This window comes from Trematomus bernacchii, unplaced genomic scaffold (assembly GCF_902827165.1).
Source record: "Trematomus bernacchii unplaced genomic scaffold, fTreBer1.1, whole genome shotgun sequence".
NCBI lineage: Eukaryota > Metazoa > Chordata > Actinopteri > Perciformes > Nototheniidae > Trematomus > Trematomus bernacchii.
In genome coordinates this window covers 5,300,644-5,310,704 of record NW_022987869.1, presented here as the reverse complement: position 1 = coordinate 5,310,704, position 10,061 = coordinate 5,300,644, and the positions used below count along the sequence as shown (strand labels likewise).

Below are 10,061 nucleotides of genomic sequence, written 5' to 3'. Positions count from 1 at the left end.
ACAAGTGGTGATAGGATGATATGGTGATACACACTCTTGTACAGTAGGTGGCGGTATGCACTTTAAAATTGTTTGTAATCCGCCAAAACACGAAGAGAAGAAGAGAGAAGAAGCCGACTCCGAGCTGTCGTCTACTTTCGAGGCGAGCCGCAGCTCATCTCAAACAAGCCTAGTGGCTCTGGAGCAGCCTTCCTCGACATTGAGAAACACCCTGATTTGAAGATAACAGTTGACTTGATATGATAAATAAATATACTTTATAGTGAATGTATGTGTAACATATTGGGTGTATATCCATTCTATTCAAATTTCACGACACTTTAACATCAGGCAATTTAATATTGACAGATTATTTTCTAAAAGATAATTAACTTTTGGCTCTTTTTTCACTCTCTGTTTGGTGAATTTAAAACAGTAACAAAGAAAGAAATGTGAAAGACGTATCTAAATTATTTAACACTCTTGTTCTGAAACTCCCGGTTAGAAATACCGTGACTATTTCCGGCGGAACAGAGCGGTGTTTTGGTCCTCTCGTGCTCATGGCTGCTCACGGTAAAAACTTTATCCGCGTGCGCCTCCACTTCGACTACCCGCCTCCGGCTGTTGCGGGATGCCGCATGTGCTGGCTGCTCGCGGACCTGAACACCTGCCGGGTGGTGGCGGACCTGGAGAGCCTGATCCGGGAGAAGTTCGGGTTCAGCCGCAGCAGCGTCCTGCAGCTCTTCCTCCAGGACTGCTACCTGCCGCACACCGAGAGCGTTTGTGTTGTGCGCGATGACGACAGCCTCAGGTGCGCGTGCTCTTCTGTCAATAATACTGTACTACACATTGTACTTATAGTTCTGTTCACATAATGCTGTAGCCATAGTACTGTATCCACACAGCAATGTACCCATAGTACTTTACCCATAGTACTGGACCCATAATGCTGTACCCATAGTACTGTAGGCTACTCAGTATTGTACTCCAAGTATTTAACCCATAGTACTGTACCCGTAGCATTGTAGGCTACTTATGGACCTGTACCCTAAGTACTGTACCCATATTACTGTACCCATACTGCTATACCCATAGTACTGTAGACTACTCATAGTACTGTGCCTGTAGGATACTCATAGTACCGTATTGTACCAATAGGACTGTACCCGTAATGCTGTACTTATGGTGGTGAACCAATACTACTGGAGGCTACGCATACTATTGTACCAATAGTACTGTACCCATAGTACTGTACCCATAGCAATATAGGCTACCTATAGTATTGTACCCATAACACTGCACGCACAGTACTTTAATACATGCTGTATAGTACTATCAGTGTAGTAATATACTACTATTATAGTAGTAATACTGTACTAATGGTACTGTTCTCTAATGCTGGGGGGGGTGGCAGTTTTTTAAAATTATTTTAAAACTATATCCCAGTCGTGTATTATTCCGACCTTTTTATGGGTACTTAATCTTGGTTTCCCTCTCAAATCCCTACCTCACTGCTTGATCCAGGAAGAATGGTCAAGAAAGTCATAAACTCTAAAGATATAAATGTGTATTTTACAATGTTTGTCTCCTCCTTTAAAGACTTGATTTTTGATTTTCCAGGGTGAAGGTGGACTCTCTGGCTCATCTTAATGGCCACAGCAGCAGTCCGGATGCAGCAAGTGAAAACGGCAAAAAGAGACAGAGACCCACAGAGGAGGATTGTCCAGAAGAGAAGGCAGTGTGTGTGGATCGGAAGAAAAAAAAGAGGAAAAAAAAGTGTGAGGAGAGCGTGGAGACCGATACCAAGCAGGCTTCAGGAGAGGAGAAGAATGGGAAGTTAGAAATAAAACACAAGGACAAGAAGAAGAAGAAGAAGAAGAAAAAGAAGGCAGAGGAAACCCCCAAAGCAGCTGCTTCTCCCCCCAAAACCCCAGCTAGTGTAGAGAAGCCAGCTAAAAGCAGCAAGAAGCCCCTAGTGACAAAGCCAAAGAAGGTCTCCTCTTCAGACTCCAGCAGCAGCAGCGAAGACGATGAAGCTGCCAAAAAACCAGCTGCCAAAAAACCAGCCGCCATAAAACCCACACCCAAAACACCCACACTCAAAACACCCACACCCAAAACGCCCTCCTCCACTCCTACTGCTTCCAAGGCGCCTCCAACCACCAAACCCCCCCAGACTAAACCACGCCCTCCTCCTTCATCCTCTTCCGAGTGCTCCTCCTCTGATGAGGCCCCCGCTGTGAAAAGCCTGCCCAAAACAACTTATTTAACCTCCACAGCCCCCAAAGGAGCAATAAGTAAAGACTCCAAGCCACAGCAGGCCACCAACGGTGCACAGAAGCAGGTGGCGGCGCAAAATCACCATGACAACGCAGCGTCTTCTGACTCAGACAGTGATGATGAGATCAAGCTGGTGATCCGCCAGCCGGGGCAGCAGCCGGGCTTCGGTGGGGGTGGCATGTCGCCATGGAGAGGCCGCGGCAGGGGACACATCGGGCGGGGGAGTCCTGTAGAGCAGAGCAGGGGACACATCGGGCGGGGGAGTCCTGTAGAGCAGAGCAGGGGACACATCGGGCGGGGGAGTCCTGTAGAGCAGAGTAGGGGACACATCGGGCGGGGGAGTCCTTTGGAGCAGAGCAGGGGACACATCGGGCGGGGGAGTCCTGTAGAGCAGAGCAGGGGACACATCGGGCGGGGGAGTCCTGTAGAGCAGGGCAGGGGTGGAGGACGACCAGGGGGCTTCAGAGGGTCCAGTTACAACGGAGCCAGAGAGCCATCCTGCCACACTGACACACTGACCAACCTGTCAGTGGTCCTCCAGGTGTGTCTCATTAATGTCTGTGATTCAGTAGGATTTCAGTTCCTGCTTAGGTCATCTTTAAATAGGACAGTGATGGAAGAAGTACTTAGATTACTTACTTAGGTAAAAGTAACAATACTACAGTGTAAAAATACTCGGCTACAAGTAAAAGTCCTGTAGTCAAAATTGTACATAAGTAAAAGTATTAGCATACCAAAAGTAAAAGTACTCTTCATGAAGATGCACAAATAAGCATATATAATATATTTTAAATGATTGTGTTATAACTATTAATGTATTCATGTGTTCATAACTTCAATGTTGCACTTGGAAAAAGTGTGGTTCATTTGAATTATTTGATGCACTCCTGGCTAGCTTAACCTATAATAAAATATAATAATGTGTTAGTTGATTTATATTTTGTATTCATAATCTAAATCGGAAAAGTAACTAAATCTGTTAAATAAAAGTAGTTCAGGAAAAAGTACAACATTTGTCTACAGTAAAGTACCTCCATTTTTTTTACTTAAAGTACAGAACTTGAAAACATTTACTTAAAAGAAAGTAACAACAAATAAAGAAACTGACACTAGTCTGGGAGATGACCTAATTGTTTACATCTAACGAGAAACAAGTTCAAAAAACCGATTGCACCATTCAACAATACTTTGTTCTTCCCTTGTTGTAGAACGGAGCAAACGGAGCACAAGCTGCCCCCAAACGGGACTACAGCTCCTTGCCTCTGCTGGCCGCCCCCCCCCAGCCAGGGCAGAAGATCGCCTTCAAGGTAATGTCCTAGCCACACGGAGACGAAACGGGTCGTATCCGCTTCAGTTCTCTATCATATAGACCAGGGGTCACCAACCTTTTTTTAGGATGAGGGCTACTTTCAAAAAATAAAACAAGTCGTGAGATTTTTTTTTTGCAGTGTATATATTTAGCACATTTTAACATTATTATATGCTTACCTTTAACCTGTGTGTGCTGTTTGGGTCTGTGGGACCCGTTTTCAGTGTTTACTAAAAGAACATGTATTCAATTTAATTATTTTAACCTGCTTTATCTGGGGGTGGACCTCGCATCCTCTAGGGGGGTCCTCACATCCTCTAGGGGGTGTGAGGACCCCCGGGAAGATTTTTTTTTAAATGTTGAAGTTAAAAGCATCAATCTGGAGCACTTTGAGCACAACATGAATTGATGGATACAGCTCTCAACACTCAGATGAAAGGGAGCTGTATACTTTTCAATAATCCAAACATCTTTAGAATATGATCACAACCCATAACAAATCATTTAAACTGGTTTATTCTTATCTTATGTTACCTAGTTAGCATTCTTTCTTTTTTTTTATGCTTATTTTACTAATCACTCCCCTTTTAAACTGTTTTTGTTTTTTTTACTGTCCTATAGTACACATTGGAATGATTTCTTACTTTATCTATATTAAATAGATAAAGATGTGCTCTCCCTAGCTCGCTCGCTCTCTCTCTCTCTCTCCCTCTGTCTCGCTCGCTCCGTGGCGATGACGGCTTGCGTTAAAAAATAAAAATAAACATATTTGTAAAGTGGGGGGACACAAACGGGATTTCGAAAAGAGCGGGGAACATGTCCCCCCTGGTCCCAGTGGAAATTACGCAATGCGTGTGTGTGCGTCAAGTGCAATAAATATATATGCAAGTTGCAACACACACAGAGTAAAACTCTGTTCCTCATATGTTGTATAGGCTGGCATGATAGGCTGTGTTCAATGGGGCTGATGTGTTGTGTAGATTCTGCCAGAAGGAAAGGTCAAACTCCTTATGAAGCGGGGAGGTGCCGCTCCACATTGCTTTTCTTCCTGACTGCAACGCTGGTCCCGCAAATCAAGCAAGAACGTGATTGGTCGATATTCATTGTGGGGTGGGGGGAGGAGGGGTTTTAGATAGATATAGAGTTGTAGTAAGTAGATAGAGTTCGCTATGATTTAGGTTTCGTTTATGCATAGGGTAGATTATTTTAATTACATTTCCTTTTTTGTTTTGTGTATTTTATACATTTTGGATTTGCTTGGCGAGCTATTTTTAGAACATGCCCCTGCGGGCGACTCACGTTGCCCCTGCGGGCGACTCACGTTGCCCCTGCGGGCGACTAAGTGCCCGCGGCCACCGTGTTGGCTACCCCTGATATAGACGGTTCGGTCACACAAGGCCAACAGGGAAAGGCAGATAACGATAAAGGGTCCCAAGGTGGGTAGATCTGCGGACGCAACGCTCTGGGGGGCCAAACGGCTCCGTGATTACGCCTATACGATCATTTCCTGATAACGAAAATACTGACGGGCTGTCAGGAGAGGGGGAGGAAAAGAGAGACTCCGTATATTATTCTTATATTATTATATAGCCGTTATTCATTTGTTTTAAAGCTCAATAAATAACAAAGAAGACCTTTGACCGGCACTTTTATAATTTTGTCCGGAAGATTTAAACTTTAACGGACATGTTGACCGGCGAAAAAAAATTCGAACAGAAACTCTGCCGCACGGTTCCCTCGTCCCTTGGAAGAGGCGGAGAGGTGGGTGTTTTTCATCTGCTGGTGGAAAACCGGAGAGATATACAGCAGGAGCACACGCTTGCCTCGGGGAGGGAGAAAAAGAGCCAAAGCCCTGGCCCCTGCCTCTCCCCACCTCTGCTGCTAAATCCACCGCGGAGAATAAACAGAAGGGCAACCATGGCAACCATGCATGCTCGTGAAGTTTTCTTCGCTGCTTTTGGTGTATTTTGTGGCAGAAGTACAGCGCCACTTACAGGCCCGGCATATGTACTACAGTGTCTCCAGCGGGTCGAGCGGTCTCGTGTGGACGGACACATTTCTGGTGCCGATTGCGTGTGGACAGAAGACTTTTTTGATATCGAATTTGGTTCGTTTTTGTTACCGTCTCCGTGTCGCTAGGGTCTTAGACTCACTAACTTTGCCCATGGCTAGTTTGTTGGTGCCTAGCTAAGCAGAGCAGAATGTCACTGTCTGGTAATCCATGTTGAAAATAATAGTTACTAATGCTGTTTATTGCTCACCACTATTTTTCCTTTTTAATGTATTTACAATAAACATTTGTGTGTGTTCACAGTTACTAGAGCTAACAGAGAACTACACACCGGAGGTATCAGAGTATAAGGTAGGTGTGATTGTCTCTGACTTCATCATACTGGAATCCCCACACTACTGACCCACATGTTGCTTCTCATTTTAGGAAGGAAAGCTTGTGAGCTTTGACCCAACCACCAAACAGATCGAGCTGGAACTTCTTTATACCTATCAAGGTAAGGACCCTTGCACCACTTACATCAGGGGTACTCAAACTTTTTTATTAAAGGTCCACTTGTGAACTTTATACAAGGTCACTGGTCCGGATCGGTAAAGTCACCCCCCCCCCCCCCCGGAGCGGAGCAAAGAAGCTGAAATTAAGAAAATGTTTCTTACGGCGCTCTATGCATGGGGCCCCCTTGAGGGGTTTTGCCGACATGTCGTTGCAGTAAATTAAAGGGTGTTTCATGTTGTCGTTGCTGTGGACCTTCTTAATCTACCTTCTTTGGGGGACCCCTTCTGGTCCAAGCACTTGCCTGTCGGCAAACGGCGCCTCTGTAATATACACACACACATTCAATACATACATACAGTATGATGGCTTGAACTAGTGGGAGAAATGGCACTGTTTGTCTGTAGCCAATGCCTTGAACCTCGGCAAAAAAGGCATTAGAAGCATTAGAAAGTCAAGGTAAACTTGCGGTTAACTTGCGGTCTGCAATGCGTGTCACGCTCGCGCACACAAGTACATATATATGCACGTTCATTCTCACAATGCGTCAGACACAAGACGCGCGTACATGATGATGTACATTAATTTATCAGAATCAGAATTATTATTTATTTATTTATTTATTTTTAATTATTTTTATTTATTTTTTTTATAATGGGACACAGGGTTCGGTCCGGATTGATTTGCAGTTCGGTCCGGATCCGGACCTTGGTCCGGAGTTTGAGAAGCCCTGACTTACATCATTGATCTTATTCTAAAATGGCTAATTTAAAGTGTCAACATTCAAAAAGGTTTGTCTTCCAAAACACTGGGGGCAAAGAAAATATCGCATTGCAGTACTCGCACAAGTTTGACCGCGATATGATTTGTATTCCTCTTGTCACTCAAACTAAACGCTCCGGATAGAAGGCGGGGCTTATCTTTATGTAAACTGAATCAGAATCAGGTTTATTACCTAGTAGGTTCACACGTACAAGGAATTTGACAAGGTGACGTGGTGCATACATAAAAATGTTTTTTTTTTAAAAAAGAACACACATAGTGACCTATATTAAGAACATTGTAATACAAATATAGTTAGATAGCAATAAAATAAAGCAGTAATTTACATTGAAATAGAATGCAATAAATTATAGAATATAAAAATATAAATGTAAAGGCTGAAATGACTACTCTTGCTGCTTTGTGCATGTTGTGCATGTCCCAGATATTTGTTGTTAGCTACAGTGGACTGAACCCAAAATGACCATATTTGATATGATTTAATAGCAAGAGTATGTCAAAATGACTACATGTTTATGATTAAAAATGAGTTCATTCTTCCTCAGCTCCTGTAGAGCCGGGCAAGTTTGACCTTGTGTATCAGAACGCAGACGGCTCTGAGAGCGTGGAGTACGCCGTGTCCAGAGGCTCTCAGGTAACATATTCAACTTCTGTTCTATTGTTAAAGGAATACTTTCACCTTAAGGGAAAGAGAGAGGTGAAGGAGGGAAATCAATCTCATGTCTGTTTGTCAATTATATTGACTTCAATAGTGTTTTTATTTGTCAGACAGTTTATAGATTTTTTTTATCTTAACGGTCATCTGTATATTTTTCTTACTCTCTAATGCTGGTTTATTCTATTTTGTGATGTTTATATTTTAGAATTGTTTTATTTCTACTCTTATAATTTGTTATTATATGCAATGCCTTGTTTTGTTTTATGCTGCTGCAACAACAAAAAATCCCAAATGGCGATTAATAAAGTACATCTTATCTTATATATACATATATAATAAGGGACCTTTTTAACAAACAAACAAAATGTCAAAAATGTTCAATAAGAATTAAAACAAATATTTATGCAAACATAAAATGGTGCACATTGTACTACTACAATATACAACTATAACTGTAATACATATATTAAACTCAGAGCAGATAAGGGTTTTTTGTGTGATGAAGAGTAGAAAGTTGTGAGCAGTAGTGCTGAGATCCAAAGCGGCTGGACTGGATCACATCATATATATGATAAACCTCACAGAACATTAACCAGGCCTATTCATTTCTACCCAAATGCTGGTCGAAAGCAGCTAATGCCACATTGATGGCAACAAGTACCTACTCATTCAAAGTGGTGAATAATTCATATGCCATGCGTATAAGCATATATCTAAGCATATAGTTGAAAAACGTCTTCATCTCCTCCCACAGGTGACAGAGCGCTGGGACTCCCTGCTGGAACCAAGGCTGATCATCTAAAAATGGATCAAGCTGTTTCTCTACTTATTTTTTATTTCAGGATCCTTCAGCTTGACTTAAACTGGGGAGTCACTTCTGTGCATTGTACATGACGGCTAAGGAATGTGATAAAGGTTGATTATATTCTCTTAGATGTACTCCTCAATAACTCATTATTTGCACAGAAAAGCTAGTGTAGGTGTAAGTATTGAAAAGTGGAATATGTTTTGCATTCAACCTGGGTAAGATATGAAGTATTGTGTTTTAATATGTTGGTGGAACGAGTGACTTCCAGGACAGAGACATAATGGTTTTATGTTTTGTACAGTATTGTGTTGATATCAGTCTTGTATAAACCGTTTTTCTAATAAAATCCTTGGTCTATAGTATTATTGCAATGTAGTAATGCTTCCTTTCATGAAAAGCCATTTCTTCCAGGAGAAGAAAAGAATGACAGGAATGCCATATGAAACATTGATTCCCTATGTCATTTAAAATGTAGACTTACTACATCAAATATATGAAACAAAGGCACATGCTGAATCCCAACTCTCCCATTTTATTCACAGGAAAGGATAAGGTGCCTGCATTCAATCCAACTGGGATTTTAGGTCAAGCGAACTAAACACCATAGCTCAATGTTTTTTTTGGTTATTTTTTATAAGGATCTATCGAGCTGTGTCACCACCATGGTCAGTTTTCAAAAATATATTTTTAGCTGCTTCTGCTTGTACTAACTCCATTTCTTTTTTGCATTGCATTGTGGGATACAAATTTACATCGTGATTATGTTAACAAATTAAAGATGTGTTTGCTGTCTGCAACTGACTTAAGTAATGTTGGTTACAGACACATATATTTCAAGTTTGCTCATGTATTAGCTGCTAATATATGAGCGTTGCTTCATGCTGTGCTTTATTGCATCTGAATGCAACCAAGAAGAATGTATTTTCAGAAATGATATGCATTGCTTTAAATCATAATCTTGAATTCTTCCAGTTCCAACCATTATTATTTTTTGATTGTTGTCATTCCTTGCATTGTATGTACTATATTCTCTCTTTTTTGTTTAACTTGGCTCTACTGCATCTTTGAAAACAGCTGAAAGGGCATATTGTTTATTTCGGAGAGTGGTAACACACCTGGATTATTAATGAGCTGCCGGCTTGTGACGCAATGCCTCGTGCCTCAGTCGTTTATCATCGGCCTTTTCCGTCACTTCTCGCGCTCTCTGAGCACGCGCCGCTGCTTATGTCACGGCAGCAGCATCAGCAGCAGTCGGTTCGGCGGAGGAGAGCGGAGGACGGGATGAAGGAGAAGACGACGGTGATGATGGCGACCGTCACAGACATTCTTTAACAGGAAAAAAAAAATACCAAGCAGCTCTGCGATGGAAGGAAATGTTCCTGACCAGGAGCAGCTCCTGCAGTTTCTCCGGAGGCTCAAGGAGGTTTTCGACGTCTGTGACGAAGATGCGGACGGATTCATCCGCGTTGAGCACCTGGTGGACCTCGGGCTGCAGTTCGGCCAAGGAGACGAGGTGAGAGGCTGGAGGACAGGACGTTTCCGCTAAATATAGACCATTTGTGCTTTATATTTATATCAGTATTCAGCTAATCGTAGACTATAGGTGCTTTATGTGTTTTTTATTTAGCTAATTATAATCTCCAGACCTGTGCTTTACCAACATGAGTGTTTCGAAGGCTATTCGGCTATGTATTCAGTAGCTAACTGACTATATGTTCCTTGCATGCTCAGTGTTTAGCTA

The 10,061-nt window shown here is 42.3% G+C and overlaps 2 protein-coding genes across 3 annotated transcripts in view; both read left to right on the top strand.

Moving 5' to 3' along the window:
- The first annotated feature begins 499 nt into the window (after positions 1–499).
- Positions 500–8,680, top strand: coil (coilin p80). Of its 2 annotated transcripts, XM_034113784.1 has the most exons (8): positions 500–790; positions 1,600–2,470; positions 2,510–2,800; positions 3,468–3,566; positions 5,883–5,930; positions 6,006–6,075; positions 7,400–7,488; positions 8,267–8,680. In XM_034113784.1, exons 1-8 carry the CDS (start codon positions 540–542, stop codon positions 8,312–8,314), a joined length of 1,767 nt encoding a protein of 588 aa, XP_033969675.1. In that variant the 5' UTR covers positions 500–539; the 3' UTR covers positions 8,315–8,680. The 2 variants fall into 2 exon arrangements, with proteins under 2 accessions (XP_033969675.1, XP_033969674.1); XM_034113783.1 differs by having other exon boundaries at positions 1,600–2,800.
- Positions 8,681–9,543: 863 nt separating this feature from the next.
- The window catches only part of rab11fip4a (RAB11 family interacting protein 4 (class II) a), a 41,015-nt gene continuing 40,497 nt past the window's right edge, over positions 9,544–10,061 (top strand). Inside the window, exon 1 of the mRNA XM_034113551.1 lies at positions 9,544–9,833. Within this exon, the coding sequence (XP_033969442.1) occupies positions 9,684–9,833 (150 nt within the window). The 5' untranslated portion in view covers positions 9,544–9,683. The remainder of the gene's footprint in view (positions 9,834–10,061) is intronic.

What these genes read in the sequence shown, in the direction of transcription:
- coil (XM_034113783.1), top strand. Translation starts at nt 540, where the DNA reads ATGGCTGCTCACGGTAAAAACTTTATCCGCGTGCGCCTCCACTTCGAC. An exon ending in GGCAGAAGATCGCCTTCAAG is followed by an intron (nt 3,567 to 5,882) that starts GTAATGTCCTAG and finishes GTGTGTTCACAG; the next exon opens with TTACTAGAGCTAACAGAGAA. An exon ending in ACTTCTTTATACCTATCAAG is followed by an intron (nt 6,076 to 7,399) that starts GTAAGGACCCTT and finishes ATTCTTCCTCAG; the next exon opens with CTCCTGTAGAGCCGGGCAAG.